This window comes from Oryza glaberrima, chromosome 5 (genome assembly GCF_000147395.1).
Source record: "Oryza glaberrima chromosome 5, OglaRS2, whole genome shotgun sequence".
NCBI classification, from domain to species: Eukaryota; Viridiplantae; Streptophyta; class Magnoliopsida; order Poales; family Poaceae; genus Oryza; species Oryza glaberrima.
This window is the reverse complement of record NC_068330.1, coordinates 4504311-4520701: the sequence shown is the minus strand read 5'-3', so window position 1 is coordinate 4520701 and position 16391 is coordinate 4504311. Positions and strand designations below refer to the sequence as shown.

Here is a 16391-nt window from a genome sequence, read left to right as displayed (position 1 = left end):
TCTATAAAACCCAAAAAGCTTTGTTCTTTCATTCAAAAGAGTTGTTGATATGAAGCACACGTGGAACGAAAAGGTCAGAAAGCTTTGGCAAAGTGAAAGACGTGCACAAGGAAATTTCTGACAGCCTCTCATCATCTGGTCTATGGTTGATGAGCCGTGGAAAACTTCATGAAGTAATTAAAAGTAATTTTTTGATAGTAATAAAGCTAAGTCTGAAAAATAAACTATAATAGAAACCTCAATATCAACTTGAAATTAAGTATAAAATTTAAAAATTTTCCGCGGCTCAAACGCCAATAAAAAAAAAGAAAAAACATCAACCTTTTTTATTCTTGTTGAAACGTACTGAGATGTTTCCTCGCAAAAAAGGGAAAAACGGAGTGATGTCTCCTATTTGCAGATAATAAACATTTCAAAAAAAAAAAGAAAAGTAATTAATCTTCTAGCTAGTGTTATGTTCGATTTCGCTAAAAGAACAGAGGGGATGCTCGGCTGCGGCTGCAGCAACAGCAAGCAGCAAAACCTGCTTCCATGCACCACAATCACAGTCGAGGACTGGCCAAATGAAGTCTTGCTTTATACCTCTCGGTACAGAACTTGGAGAATCACAAGCAGGTGGGGCTAATTTGAATGATTGCTAAATAATGAAGGAATGGTCCATGTACGGTTATAAAAATTTTAAATTCAAAACTAATCTCAGTGTTCTCTACTTTGATAAAAATTCAACAACTCATGGTGCAAGGTTAATACTCCTGCCGTACCATATCACGTACCATCATCTTAGGCTTGAGTTCTACTCCCTCCATCTAAAAAAAGAAGGCAAGGTAAGTGATGATTTGATACCACTCAGGACAATAAATATGGATAAGAGGTTGTACAAATTCATTGTCCTAGGTAGTGTTAAATTCTCATCTAGATTGTTCTTTTTTTTCATTTTGGGGCGGAGAGAGTAAGTAGCTATTTGGAATAGCTAATTCCTCATTATCCATGAACACGTTTCTCCAACTACTAAATATGTGTTTTGTGTAAAAAATTTCCATGTAGATGTTAATCAAGAAAATCATATTAATCCAGGAGGAGTGAACGGTAGGACAAACCAAACCGTGGAATAAAGAATAATCATTAATTTTGGTACTGATCCAAATTTCCCATTACCGACATTTCATTTCCTTTTTCCAGCTTAGTACTCAAAGCTTGTTCTTTGGTTCAAAATAGTTTTTGATATAAAGCACACGTGACACAAAAAAGGTCAGAAAGCTTTGGCAAAGAGAGACAACAGGAAATTTCTGAAAAGGTTCGGCCTTTTGTAATTCTTGTTCAAACATACTGTACTAAGACCCTCCCCCTCCCCCAAATAAAAACTCCTATTTGCACATAATAAACATAATTCCAGACCAAAACTGTGGAAATTTAATTATCTATGTTCGATTTTGCTATTCAAAACTAGCCTTAAATGTAATTCCAGACCAAAACAAAACCTGCAACCCCATTGTTTCCCTTATATTATACTACTTATCAGTGTGGCTTATTACTTATTAGCTACCAAATATAATTTATAGGTAAAAGTTTTATATACATATGTCCTTAGTGATTTGAAAGCAAATGTTTGAAGATAAACTACAATGAAAAAGTCACCAAATTAACTTCAAAATTAAGGTTAAAATTTAAATTTTTGCTTGTATGTATAAGTATAAGCGAAACTAATAGGCTATTGGTTCTTGCTAGAGAATTGGAAGAATCACAAGCAGATAGAGCTATTTAAATGGTTGCTAAATAATGAAAGGAATGGTCCATGTGGGAATAAAATTTTAAATTCAAAACTAATCTGAGTGTTCTCAATTAGAGAAAATTCAAAGGTTTAAGGGCATGTTCGGCTGATATTTTTTGCAGCTGCACGATAGCTAGCAGCAGCAAAACTGCAACCGCACAACACAAGCGCTGCTCTGCAGCGCTGCCGCGGGAACGACAGCCAAACATGCCCTAGATGTATCTGCCAAATGGTGTGACTTAGAGGCAGATATAGGAGTAGGGTTGTGCAATCCCACTCCCGACCTGAAATATCTATTAAAATTGTACTTTAAAATTCTAAAAATTAGAACATGAAGATAAAATTATATAAATAATACTAATTTAGCACTAGGCTTAGGAATAAGATTCTGATTCCATCACAAGCGTGACTCTAATATACTCATATCACCGTCTTACTTGTTGTGTATATAATTATCGCCCCCGCTGCCCCTGCCCAAGGGCAAAACAATCTTGTTACCACGTTATATGCAAACTTGTCTCGGTCTCCTTCAAACCATTACCTCAAACTCCCTCAATCCATGAAAAAATCTCGATGAGTTGTGCTATGACCGTCCCTAATAACTTCATAAGTTGTAGAACATTAAATAAACTGAGTAGATGTGGTCTCTACTAATGTTACTTAGATTCTACTGTTATTACCAGCAGAAAAATATTGATTTATGAGTTATACTATCAATAGAAAAATATTCTATTATCAGTAATTGAGATAGTGGTACATATACATTACAATATATATTAGAAGAAAAAGACGGTCTAGATTTAATTTTTACTACTTATGAATAAAGCCCATTATAGAACACTTCGAATAAACCAGGTTATATAAAACCCATGTATCCATTCTTGTCTCGATTATTGCATTTTCCTATAGAGCACATTTATCATATACACTGATTAGTTTCTCAGTTTTGTCGAAATCATATAACTAATATACTCCTATATTTTTTTCCACAACAAAGTGATTAGTAGTAGTACTACATATCCTAGATTTGGATGTCAAGAAAGCCTGGAAGCTAACCAAAACAAGCACACAAAATCATTCATAATTGGTCCCACTTCCCATGCTACTGTCCCAGTGTCGGAGAACAGGATCATGACTTCATGAATCCGAGACTAATCTAAATTGTGCTTTTTATTCAACAAATTACCCGGAGCTTTAGTTTTTCTTTAATAGTTTCACATAATTCAAGTATTTGTAATATCTTAATTTTAAAAAATGATAAAACATTTAAGAACCATCCAAATAACAAGACAACTGCTAGGTTTCATTTTGGGACAGAGAGAATAGCTAGCAAGAATTTACATCCAAGTGTAGTATGAATCAAATTTTCCTCATACACACTAGTTTGGCACCCATTAACACACACAAAAAAAGAGGATGAAAAACAGTTCAGAAAAGAACAGAAACCCACATGATTGATCACAAATTAAAAGCAAAAAAAAAAAGAAACAAAAATGAAAAATAAAAACGAGAGAGCTCCCAAGAACACATTAAAACGCATTCTTATTTCTAATTACCAGCTCAAAAAGCTCTCCTCGTCGTCTCACTCATTCATTCCCATGGATTGCTCGGATGACGTCATCACCACCTCCTCTGCAAGAACGCGTGGCGGTCGTTCTCGCCGGACTCCGACGAGCGGTCGAGGCGGCCGACGACGGCCGTCTTGAAGTTGAACGCCTCCTGCACCCGGTTGCACGAGCGCTGCATGCCCACGCCGCTCAAGCTCGCCCTGGACTCCACCACCACCACCTCGCTCAGCGGCACCCGCTTCCGGCCGCCGCCGCCGCCGGCGCCGCCGGTCTCCGGCCGCTGCTTCGGCGCGCTCTGCGAACGCACCTTCGCCTCGAACGACTGCGTGTTGGACATGTAGTTCGGGCAGTTGAGCGGCGACGAGTGGATGCCGCCGCCGCACACGCTCTTGGTCGGCGTCGGCGGCGCGTGCGCGTACCGCGGCGTGCTCTGCGCCGTCGCCGGCCGGGCCTTCTCCAGCGCGCACCAGTCGTAGTCGGGGAAGTGGCGCGACGTCTGGACGGCGATGCGGGGCGGCGGCGCGCCGCCGGGGAGGTAGCACGGGAGCGGCGACGACATGGAGTTGGCGCACCAGTCCTCGCCGCCGCTCGCGCACCCAGCGGCGTCGAGCAGCAGCGGGGAGCTCGCCCGCCGCGACGACGACGACCGCGACTTGGGCCTCCCGGTGTCCACCTCCACGATCTTGGGGCTCCGGTCGTACCCGTACGACGACGACTCGATGCTCGCCGACAGCCGCCGGCTGTACGCCGCCACACCGTGCTCGCTCCTCGTGTCGTCGCCGGCGCACCTCTCCTGCTGCATCCATCGCCAACACACAACGTCAACATCGAACATATACATGGCGATGTCGTCGGCGAGATTTAGCCAGCGGCGTACCAGCGAGCGGCGGGGCCAGAAGGGAGCGTGGTGGAGGTGCGGGAGATTGGCGGCGGCGCCGGCGCCACTGCGGTGGGCGCGGACAGTGGCCTGGGCGCGGACGAGCGCCTGCATGCTCTGCAGCGTGGCGGCGGCCTGCCGGCGAACGAGGTAGCCGCGCACCAGCGCCTGCAGCTTCACCAGCGCCTTGAGCGCTCGCAGCGCCTTCTTCGCCTGCACGAACACACGCCATGATTAACGACAATGGCGACGATGACGACGACGAAACCAGAGCAAGAAGACGAGCACCCGTTGCTTACCAGGAAGCCTCTGAATGCCGTCTGGATTCTGACGGCGGCGGCGGCGAGGCTGCGCGTGTCGCCGGCGACGGTGGCGGCGAGGACGGGAGCCGAGCGGCCCTTGCTAGTAAGCCGCACGACGGCGACGGCGGCCTGAGCGGCCGCCACGGCGGCATCAGCCGCCGCCGCGGTGGCCGCGGCGACGGCGATGGCGTGCTTGCTCTGCTCCCGCTCCGTGTCGGCGTACACCGACCTGAGCCACGCCGCCTCGGCCGCCCTGGCGATCGCCGCATTGCCCCCGGAAGCCTCCGCCGCCGCCGCAGCAGCAGCCGCCGCGGCCTCCGCCGAGTCCCTCGACGACTTCCCGAAGCTCCACCTCTTCCCCCCACTCGCCGGCGCCTCGCCCTTCTGCTCCTTCCTCCCTCCTCCCCACATGTTGCGGAACCACCGCGCCGCCTTGCCCATCTCGCCGCTGTCGAGCGGTGGCGCGGCGCGCTCCGGGGTAGCTAGCGGGTGAGGAGTCCGAGTGAGTGAGAGTGAGTGAGAATCGAGACAGGTTTTGAATAAGAGAGGGAAACCGCAGGGGGGAGGGGGAGGCGCGTGGGTGGCGTCGCGTTCGAAATAAAAGAAGAGGAGAGGAGGCCACCACCACCAATGCGGCAGCCATTACCGGACAAACAAAACAAAACCACCTCTCTCTTTCTCTCTCTTCGCTTCCTCCGTCCCAATCCCAGGCTACTGATAGAAAGCAATATGAACAGTTTATCTTTTTTATCTAGTGCTTTAGATCTATTTGTATTACCATTTCGGTTAGTGGTTGTAGATATTTTGAGGGGGTATTATTGTAAAAAAATAGGTGTAAGGTATAATCGTCATTTATTAGTGACTAAATCTTCTTTCTCTTTTATTTTTCTTTTCGATAAAATATGAGTGATGCCAATAAAATGGATGACCATAAATTGATTTAGACAAAAAAAACATAAATAATAAAGTATTCCGTAATCATTATATTAGTAAATTTATAATTTACCCTTAATAACGAACAATTCAGACCATTCCTACTGTACTACCGACTACCGGTAGAGAGTACCAGAGAATATAACATCCTAGTACTATATGAGATATTACCTGGTACAATTATCTAGATATAATGTATGTCTAGATATATAGTACAGTACAACGTAAGGTTCAATCCACTACTTAGGTTGTCATATTCAATAACAGGCGGAGTAATTAATTAGGCATAAATAGTGGATTAGGATTGGACGCAGCGATCAAAAAGGGACAGTGTAAGCCCAAAAAGACGCAAACTCGAAAGATTTCGGGCAACAAATATTGAGAGTTGCACACTCACGCACACCAAAAAAAAAGCTTCTCTTTTTCTCGCTCACAACGCATTTTTGGGAGGAAGTAGAAGAAGAAGACCAAAAAGAACAACAGAGGCTGTACTCCTACTCCGACGCATGCACGCGTCATCGATCACATCGGAATTACCACACGGGGAGAGAGAGATGATCCATCAGAGATGAGCTGGAAAACGAAAAAGAAAAAGAAGAGGAGAAAAAAAAAGATTGCAACTTTTGAGAGAGCGAGAGAATGGAATGGATGAATGCTTTCTCGATCGATCGGCCATTCGGCCCCCCTCCATGAGCACTTCCACAGTAGAAGTAGTAGCACCTAGCCTTTCGCTTATGCATATGTTTATTCATACTGCTTATTAGCAAATCAAAACTAGAGATTTTTTACTGTCCAGCAGAATTTTTGGTACCGCGCGGTACTGCAATCGTAACCGTCCATTCAGCCAGATCAAACGACCCACAATCATCGGTACCGCGAGGTACAGGAATCCGGTGCGGGGTACCTCCCCCTTTGTTCGCGTGTATGGAACTAGTGGAAGGGCAGAATTGGATTTTTGCGTGGTTAGTCAATTTTCGTAGAGACGGTACAAGTCCCCGACCCGGTAATCTGTCTCTTCCCGATCCCCTTCCGTCGTCCCTGGCGGCGGCGCAGCCAATCTCGCCGGACTTCGCTTCCTCCCTCACTGCAACCAGCCGTCGCCAACCTGCCCATTCCCAACTTGCCCTTCCCGTAGCCGGTCCAGGCCGGCCGCCGCCGACTTCTGGGAGTCGATCTACCCCTGGATGATGATGACCTCAATGCACCAACAAGAAGAGGTGACCATGGCGACGAGCTCAGCGCGGCGAATATGGCCTCGACAGCTCGTCTACCGACGCCATCGCAAGCCTTTGTTCGTGGAATTGCCATCGCTGTGGTATGCATTGGATCGCGAGCACTAGCAAACCTGGAAGGAGGGGACAGAAAGAAGAAAAAACGAAGCTAGATATTGAGATGGTTGAAAGGCTTTTGGCCATGGATCGCACAAGCAAGAAGAAATTGGGCAAGCAAAGAAAAGAGATCGAAGAATTTCAGAAGTTTATTTATGGGATCACTAGTTATAATAGTGTCCCTTTTATTCAAGATAGTTGACAATTTGCTCAATGACTGCCGATGTTAATTTTGTTTAAGATGAAACAGTAAGCTTAAGGTCTACAACGAAAGAACAGTTTACACATCAGAGCAAGAAACTACAAACTTTCAGAACATCTACTTTTTTACTACTATTACATTCATACTTTCAGCAAAATCAAGTAGGTTCATTATATATATCAAAAGACAAGGAACTAGGTCCAGAACTTGGCACACAACATAAATCAAACTCAGCCTCTCCCATCAACATAGCAGATTCTTCCAATGAATATAGCAGCAAAGCAATGTCCAGTAGGAAAGAAATACTTCATCTCTCTCATACATCTTCCGTAAAGAAACTTAGGGTGTTGTGATCCTGTGCCGGAGACTGCGTAGGTGCCACCAGCCGAGATGCATAGAGGACGGAGGGGAGGGGACAAGTTGTGGCCGTGGACGAAGGACGAGCTGCCGCACCGCACAGGGGCAGCCGAGAGGCGTAGGGGAGGAGGGGACCAAGGGGAGGGGAAAAGCTGCGGCCAAAGGAGGAGCCGCCACACCACCGCATCGGAGGCCGGAAGAGGACGGCACTTGGACACCGCGTCGGAGTAGGGCGAAAGGATTGCGGCGGTGACGCGGCGTAGACTTTAGATGCGGATGCAGCGCGTGGGTAGGAGACTGAGTCCTCGCGAGATTAAGTTCAATCCCGATCGTGCCCCGCTCTAATTCAATGGTCAGATTAAGTTTCGTACCGGGGTACCGGTACCTGGGGGTACCGTTTGCTGGACGGGAGCAGTGCTCTCAAAACTAACCTATAAATATAACTTTTATTTATATGTTATTAAACTACTGAAAAGCAAATAATGGTGTGAAATAAACTATGATAAAAAAAATCTTAAAATTAACTTCAAAACTAAATTTTAAAATTTAAATTTTAACTTATAAGTATAAGCACAAGCGAAACAATAGAAGTTGGCGATCGAGATGAGGCGGGGCAGCAACATATGAAGTTGGAGATGCTGACATTGAACGGGCACAGTATGCAACCGTCCAAACAGTACATCCAAAAAACCGCATATGCATCAGCATCACGCATCTTTCGTGAGAGAGAGAGAGAGAGACGAAGCTGCAGTAGTTACAATTACCTCAGTTAACAGTTTATCACCACGGGATTCGATCGATGGAGAAGGTGAAAGAAGCAGCAGTGTAGCTCAGCTCACCTCAGCTCAAGCTCAAGCTGGAGATCATCAGTGACGAGATGTGAGATCATGCATCACACTGATGACTCATCCATACATATATACAGCATCTTGACTCGTGGCCACTGTTGCTAACGATCTCGTCGTCGCCACAATTCACCAATTCTAGCTAGCTAGCTAATCACTCTGCATCGATAGATCGATCTAGCTAGCTAGCCATCCATGGCAGAGAGAGAGAGAGAGGCAGGCTGGTTAGTGATTGGAACAGGCAAAAGCTGTACTGTAGCAGTAGTACGATCTGATGTCGCAGGGACGACGTCGTCACCGATCGAGCGATATTGATGAATCGATCGTACTCCTCCTTAGCTAAAGCATAGGGTATGCATCAAATGCAGCTGGTACATGATCCAGCCTACAGGTTTCTGCTAGCAGATATGGCTAAGCCCCGGCCTTGCAATTTTTGCAGCTCTTGGGGTATAGTACCTGCGAAAGGTGACCCCCCAAAAGCCGTTTAAATACACACACATACATGTGTGTGGGGAGGGGAAGAACAGGGCCACGTTATACACAAAAGACGCACTCGCACACATGTATCCAAAGTACAACCTCATCGGTTGACCGAGAGCTGATTTATATACCAAACAGCTTATTCGTGAAAAATAATTTATGAGTGACCTTTCATGTGTCTATGGAGTTAAGTCTAAGATCTGAGCGGTAACTGTCTCGTTTTCTGTTAGTACGTTTTCTAAACTGTTAAACTATGTTTATTTTTTTTAAAAAAACTTTTCTACATATAATTAGTTTCTTTCAAAAAAACCAAAATTTTGAGTTTATGATAGTTATAAACCATGTGCTCATAAGCTTTCTCGTTTTGCGTACAACTAAGCATGTGTTTTGTTTGGGGACTATGTGGGATAGGATGAAACCATCCCTGATTTTAGGGATTGGGTGATCTCACTTACTTGTTTGGTTTATAGGATGAGATGATGCCAGTTTTTTGTTTGGTAGAATGGATAGGGGTGGGGATGGGATGAATGACGTTTGGAGATGTTAGCACCACGTCTACTCCTAGTGAGGAAGGAGCAGCGAACGGCGGGCGGTGGAAGCAGGAGCGGCAAACGACCGGCGACCGGCGGCATGGATGGAAGGAGCGGCGCGCAAGCGAGCAGGCACAGGCGTGAGCGGCGAACGGCAGAATGAGGAGCGGCGCGGGCGAGCGAGCGTGTGTAGGGAAGGAGCTGCATGAGCGGGTAGAGGAGGACTAACGGGCACTGGGGGAGGGAGCGGCGCCGGGGGAGGGAGCAAGCGGAGGAGGACGGAGCGGTGCCGAGGGAGGGAGTAGGCAGAAGGAGGAGCGGTGCCGGGGGAGGGAGTAGGCAGAAGGAGGAGCGGTGTCGGGGGAGGGAGTAGGCAGAAGGAGGAGCGGCGCGATCAGCGACCGGCGGCGCGGATGGCAGGAGGAGCTGCACGAGCGGGCGGTGCAGCCGGCAACTTGGCGAGCGGGCAGAGGAGGAGGGACGGGCGCCGGGGGAGGGAGCAGGCGGAGGAGGACGGAGCGGCATCGGGGGAGGGAGCAGGAAGAGGAGGAGGGATGGACGCCGTGGGAGGGAGCAGACGGAGGAGGAGGAACGGGCGGCCAGTGGCGGAGCCGAGCAGGAGGTAGAAGGAGCTAACGCCGTTCGCTCCATCAAAGTGGGATGGATTAGTCCAGCCGATTTTGGCGGACCACCTCGTCCTGGATCTGGGAAGAATATTCCCATCTAGGATCATCCCATCCTACACATCCCTCTACCCAAACAGCTTAAAAAATGGGATCGACCTAACCCATCTCATTCCATATCCCACCAACCAAACACAAGCTAAAAGTCTCACCCTAACCTTATAAACAAACGCACTTTTAAAGACCAACGCTAGCTTGAAAAAAAAGAGATACGTTGAGCATATCATAAAATCAACTTCGAAATTAAAATTACTAAGTTTTAAATTTTAAATTTTTACAGTGGCCGATATTATATTACACCCAATCAAAGAGACACAGTAGACCATATTGCGTGATTGATGATGATAGGTGGTACTCTTATCTACACGTGCAGCAGGGCCAGGGTGTGTGTACTCCAATGTCGACTTGGTGCCATGCATCCTACAAGGGGTACAAAGCATGTGTTCATCACCTGAACTAGCTAGCCCTGATCTTAAGTATGTCTATGCATGATTGCACCTCTGGCAATCAAGATACAGTATGATTCTAGTATGTAGCCTTGCTTGGAAGCTATATACGGAGTACTACTTTTATTAATGCCCATGCATGGTTAATAATTATGAGTACTGTATATATATATATGTTCATCTCTCCCGGCCGTATTGTACACACATTTTTTGAGTTTCGAATTTGAACATGTACCGATCATTATGGTTAGAAGCAGTACCACGATCGAGATCTAGAGTAGGCAAATTTGAACCAGTGATGGTGACAAGTGATGAGCAATTGCATGTACTCTCCATCGATCCCTACTCTTGTGCATTATTGTGGTTTACTGTACGTGTACGTACGAACGTATTCTGTGTTGCTTTCAGGTGGGAAACATCATGGTCGTACTAGTGGAGTACTTGTACCTAGTACCATTTGAATTCAATTCGTGTGTAGTAGAAATTAATTAAACTTGACAGCAGTACTGTTCATGTAGTAACTGCATGGGAATTTAAACTTGCAGGTGTGTGGACGGATGGATAGATGGATGGGATTTGGACGGTGTGCGTGAAGAGAACAGTAATTAAGCAGAGAGCGGCAATCATGAAGATTCGAAGGACATGGAAGAACAACATCGATGCGTCTACCTCTGACGACGCTGCAGCTTGCTTGCTTGCCTCCAACGACCGACGCAGACAGCACGCATGCAAAAATATGGAAACCAAGTACTGCATGGAGTAGTAGCAATTACCGATGGTTATCGCTGTAATTAGTCCATACTAAGTTCGGTCTTTAGTGCTATAGCTAGGAGTACACAGCTTTAAAATATAAACAGAGTGAAGATATACTAACTCGATAATGGCAATCAAATATATATCGCATATTTATTTTATAATAACTTAGAAAATATAGTACTACAACCAATCAACTAAAGAAAAAAAAATCTAAGATGGTGCCTTTCATTTAAAAATGAAGCAATACTCCATAACATTCACCATACACCAAAATAACAGGCAGAACGGCGGTATAACATCGGCGTTGGTTGCAAGACGAACCATCCAACTCCAACAGTGATGCCAATCGGAGTTCAAAAAGAAAGACGTTGATCGTTCCATGTACGTGAGACGTACTACCTCCGTCCCAAAATAAATCAACTTCTGCAATTTAAACTTTATCCCAAAATAAATCAACTTCTACCTTCTCATCTACTCTTGGTTCACAAATCGAAAAATTTTATTCCTTTAGTACCCCTTATCTACCTATCCATCAATACTAATTTGCTATTTATGAGGGGTGTTTTGGTCCTTTATCCTCTCTTTTAATTATGCATTGGGAAGCTAGGAGTTGTCTCTTTTTGGGACAGAGGGAGTACATGACTAACGTTGATGATGGGCAGTTGTTGACTTATCAGGCTGGTGGGTTGACAGGATATGCTTGATACTCTTGCTAGGAGGGCTAGAGGTGTCTATGTGGGGTGTGGGGGTGACACGGGCTATAGCTGGGTCGATCGACCCACCTTGTCCGATGGGTAGGTTCACCTTTTTGCAAATGCATGAATGTACATGTTCATCTTTGAACGTGACGGGTTCAAACTTAACATTATATTGAAGATATTATTTGTTTTGTCTGCAAAATAGAAATCATATTTATAAAAACAGAAGCAATAGTCACATAGTGCAAAATATAAGTGTACTTAGGTACACTACTAGAAAAATCATTTGATGCTACGAAAAAAAACGTGGCATCAATACTAAAATTTTGACAATAGATACATGTTGCCACAATTTTAAAATTGTTGCTAGCCGTGGTAATAAATAGCGTAGTAATAGGTTATTGCAACGATTTTTATTTAGTAGCAATAAATTTAGATGTTGCCATGGAATGGATGTGGTAAAAAGTCATATTGCAACGCTTCACATCGTTGTAATAAAAATTATTGCCACCACTCCATATGTGGCAATAGTTTTGCGTACCAAATTAAAAGTTCAAATATTAATCTATCATCCTATCTGTTTATTTTTTTTGATATCGTGTCTTGGCTAGGATTCAAACTTAAGATATATCCTTCACACGTGCTCTCTTTTACCAACTCACCTATGCATCAATTATGTTGGAAAATGCATATCGTTCCATTTGAGCCTACCTAACTAAGATTTGAATCATAGATTTGAATATCTAAAAGATTTCAAATGAAAAAGTTATCACCTACAAAATTGTAGATCTCGTCGAGAGCTATAATCTATTATATACTAAAAGTCCATTAAACTTCCTATAAACGCTCTCGAGTCGCCAAGTGGCATTCTAATAAAAAAAAGAAATCCGACCATTGATTTTAATTTAAATTGGTGGACCCATTATTTTAGATCGTTAGATCTATTTGGCAGTAAAAATCACATCTGGAAACTCCCCTCTACAAACAAACAAGCGTACGTAACGTGCAATGTACCTACGTACTTCTATATGTTTCTTTCTTTGTCTTTATGAAAAATTAATTAAAACCAAAATTATTTTCACAGGCAAAAAGGCCCCACAAATAGACTTTCACCTACTAGGTCTACTAACTCTCCCTCTGTCACTTTATACATCTTACAACAAACACTTTTAAACCGCTACTTGGTGCTATTAAATTAGAGAAATACTATAAAATCATAAAAAAAAAGAAGTAATCGATTATCGATTTCTACTTAAATTGATGGATACATTGCCATGTGGCATTATTTAATCTCAACGTCGATTTTACTTAAATTGGTGGACCCATTATTTTACACCATTAGATTAGATAAAGCAAAACATCCATCCCTCGACTTTCAATTAAATCGGTGGTCCAACATTATCAACCGTTAGATTAGATTGATTAGGCACACCTCCAGGGTGAAAACGGTCGGAAACAGTTGGAATCGGTAGCATCTCTTCGAAAACGATGCTCGATCGGCCGGTAACTGACCATATTTATCATTTAAACTTCTCAGTGTCAACATTAATACAATGCAGAAATAAATTAGAAAAAACAAAATTTAAAAATAGCCAAAAAGGTATGATCGGAAACAATACCCCTTATACAGAAACGACGCTCGTTCGATCAGGAATTTCTGTGACTGTTTTTACCTCCTCATGTAAAACCCCACCTCTCGTCCTCCCACGTACTGGAGTACGTACGTACTCCAATACTTTTTTTTAGATTGTTAGTATTTTTAAATAGAAAAACCCAAACCTCTCTCCTCTCCCCACCCCTATGCGACATTCAAATCCATTAAACATCGCATAGATGCTTCTAAACTATTATATGGCATTCTTAAAGCAAAGAAAAATCTTTGAATTTTTGAAAAAATAATCCAACCATTGGTTTTTATTTAAATCTATGGAAATATTATTTTCAGTCGATTGACACATTATTTTGGGTCATTAGATCTTTTTTTTAAAAAAAAAAGCCCAAACCTCCTTGCATCTCTCTTACTCCGTTGCGGCATGCGGTGTTAAAAGTCCACCTATAAACACTCTTAAGATGTTACGTTGCTCTCATAGATCAGATAAAATCCTAAAAATTCTGACAAGAAAACAAAACATCCGACCATCAGTTTTGACTTAAACATCCAATACATTATTTTAGATGGTTAGATTGATCATTTAGAAAAACATCCCAAACCTCCCTCTCTCCTTGCCATTATTTTCTCTTTGTTTTCTATCTCCTTAACAATTAAAATTAAAATTATCTATATGGGCAAAAAAAACAAATGGACCTCTATCTATTACTTATATCCCGTTAGACATATAGTGACTTTCTACCGACTTAATTAATTTCTCTTAACATGCATACGGGGTGATGTACTTATACAAATTGACCTTGATACTTTTAAAACAATCTTTTTCAGAAATAAATAAATGTTCTTAATAATGATGTTCATAGCATCCAACTTACAAATATGATCTATGAAGTCACTAATAAATTAGAGAAAAAGAATTTTAAGTGACATATATAATTTTTTAATCATAAATGTACTCATCTAGCATTATAGACAACAAGTTGAAAATAAATATGCGGTCGGTTGAAGATCATACCAATAAGCATGTGGATTGCACCTAGGAATCTTAATAATGATACAACCTTGAGGTGGCCTTAGAAATATATCAAGTCAATTCCATATAAGAATTAAAGGCCATGTCCATTTTTTTTATTTTTCTGGTAAAACATGCTAACATTTTAAATCATGAGTCCTGATGTAGAACAATCTAGAAACATGTACTCCCTCCGTTCCAAAATATAAGGCACAACCACCCTTAACCCAAATACCAAGAAACTATTATTATCACCTCCTAATTTGTATCACCCTAATAAATATAATGCATACACCCAATAGATTAGAGATCTTGAGGGTGGAGGATTTTAAAAAATAATAATTTAATGGATAAGATGTGCTAATTAATTGCATGCATGCATGCACGCCTTATATTAATTATGGAACATCAGAAAAAAATAGTTGTGCTTTATATTATGGAATGGAGGGAGTATTATTTGTTATAAGACACTTCAATTTAGTGATAATTCACAAAAAATACTATGACCACTACTTCAATATTTCATGAGATAAAATTTATAACATATACCTTTACCCCATGCCATAAATGCATTTATATTTTCACCCTAAATTGCAAAGATTAAAGCATTTCAAGGATGATTCATAGAATGGAACTTTGAAAAAAAATAGGGCTTGAAATAAATTGAAAACTAAAAAAATGTTGCTGGATTTAAAACCCATTCTAAATAGAAAAAAAACATTTTATGAGGACTGTGACAATATATATGTGTGTGTGTGTGTATATATATATAACTTAAAATAAAATCAAACAAAAATTGATATTATTGGATTTCTTTTGGGTATTGAGATATCCTTCTGGGGAGTCAAAATACCCTAAATTTTCTCATAGGAACCACCTTCTTTGTTTTGACATAATGCTTTCTCATAATTTCAAAACTGGATGATCTCAAGTAATTTTATTTTAGAATTTATATGTTGCAAGTGTAATTGTAAGAAAATAACTAGCATCCAAAGCACACTAAATAAGCTTAATTTTAGTTTAGAATATAGTAAAAAATATTTTAATAAAAAGTCAGCCACACATACATATTCATAATAAAATTCACACACATTATATAAGGTGCCCGCGCATGTGTGCGGGCTATCTTTCTAGTTTCCATATAAAATTTGTCTCAATCCGTGTCCACATAAAAAAAATAAGTTACATTATGAGACGACAATTTTTTTTATTGCAATGAATTTGTTGATTGTGGCAACAAAAAAATAGTGAAAAGTACCATGGACTATGTAAATTGCCACGAAAATTAAAATTATGGCGATAGAACATGTTTTTTACAACAGTACGATTTTTTGTGGCGATATCTCATTTTCTATTGCAACAAAAGTACTAATAAAACAACGATCGTAGATCGTTGCAATAAAATATACTTATTTACCATAGAAAAATTATCATTGCAATAGTATAATATATTGCTACGAATTATTTTTTATTGTAATAATTTGGTGGCAATAGCTCAATTATCTTGTAGTGGTAAGATACCGCCTGTGAAATGTATTTTCGTAGGTGAAAAGAGAGGCAAGTGAAGGGAGGTTTTTTCGTAGAGGGAAGAGGCCCGTCTGCAAAGATGTCTTTTTGCAGGTGGCCCATCTACCCTCCCTCGGGGATAGAGTATATTGTAGGCAGGCGTTGTAACGACCCGCATGTGAGTTGGAGAAAGGGGTTCTGTGAAGATCATTTATTTAGTAGTATAGGTAAATAACCTCATATACTTAGTACTATTTCTATCACTGCTACATGACGTTCTAATCAGCGCCTACTTAACAAGACTATATGCATGATATATCGTTTCATTCTTGGGCTCAAATATATACTATAGGCATGGTATAAAAAAGACGAGAATATTAGAAAATGACCTAATATCAAATAATTAGGAGGGGTGAGGCTTCGAACTCAGATCATGTATCCCACCACCTTGTGAAGCTAGCTGGAAGATCCCTGAAAGTTTCTCATAGGCA

At 42.1% G+C, this 16391-nt stretch overlaps 1 protein-coding gene across 1 annotated transcript; it reads right to left on the bottom strand.

The window, feature by feature from the left end:
* Positions 1-1995: 1995 nt before the first annotated feature.
* Positions 1996-8604, bottom strand: LOC127772765 (protein IQ-domain 26-like). The gene is made up of 4 exons (XM_052298729.1): positions 8100-8604; positions 4513-4997; positions 4214-4426; positions 1996-4132 (listed from the first exon to the last, which is right to left on the bottom strand). The coding sequence occupies exons 2-4, from the start codon at positions 4954-4956 to the stop codon at positions 3389-3391; spliced, it is 1401 nt and encodes a 466-aa protein (XP_052154689.1). The 5' UTR covers positions 4957-4997; positions 8100-8604; the 3' UTR covers positions 1996-3388.
* Between the last annotated feature and the right edge of the window lie 7787 nt (positions 8605-16391).

Excerpts from the sequence above, each read along its gene's own strand:
- LOC127772765 (XM_052298729.1), bottom strand. The coding sequence starts at position 4,956 with ATGGGCAAGGCGGCGCGGTGGTTCCGCAACATGTGGGGAGGAGGGAGG. Across the intron at positions 4,427-4,512 it reads CGGCATTCAGAGGCTTCCTG|GCGAAGAAGGCGCTGCGAGC; the intron begins GTAAGCAACGGG and ends GTGTTCGTGCAG. Across the intron at positions 4,133-4,213 it reads TCTGGCCCCGCCGCTCGCTG|CAGGAGAGGTGCGCCGGCGA; the intron begins GTACGCCGCTGG and ends CGATGGATGCAG.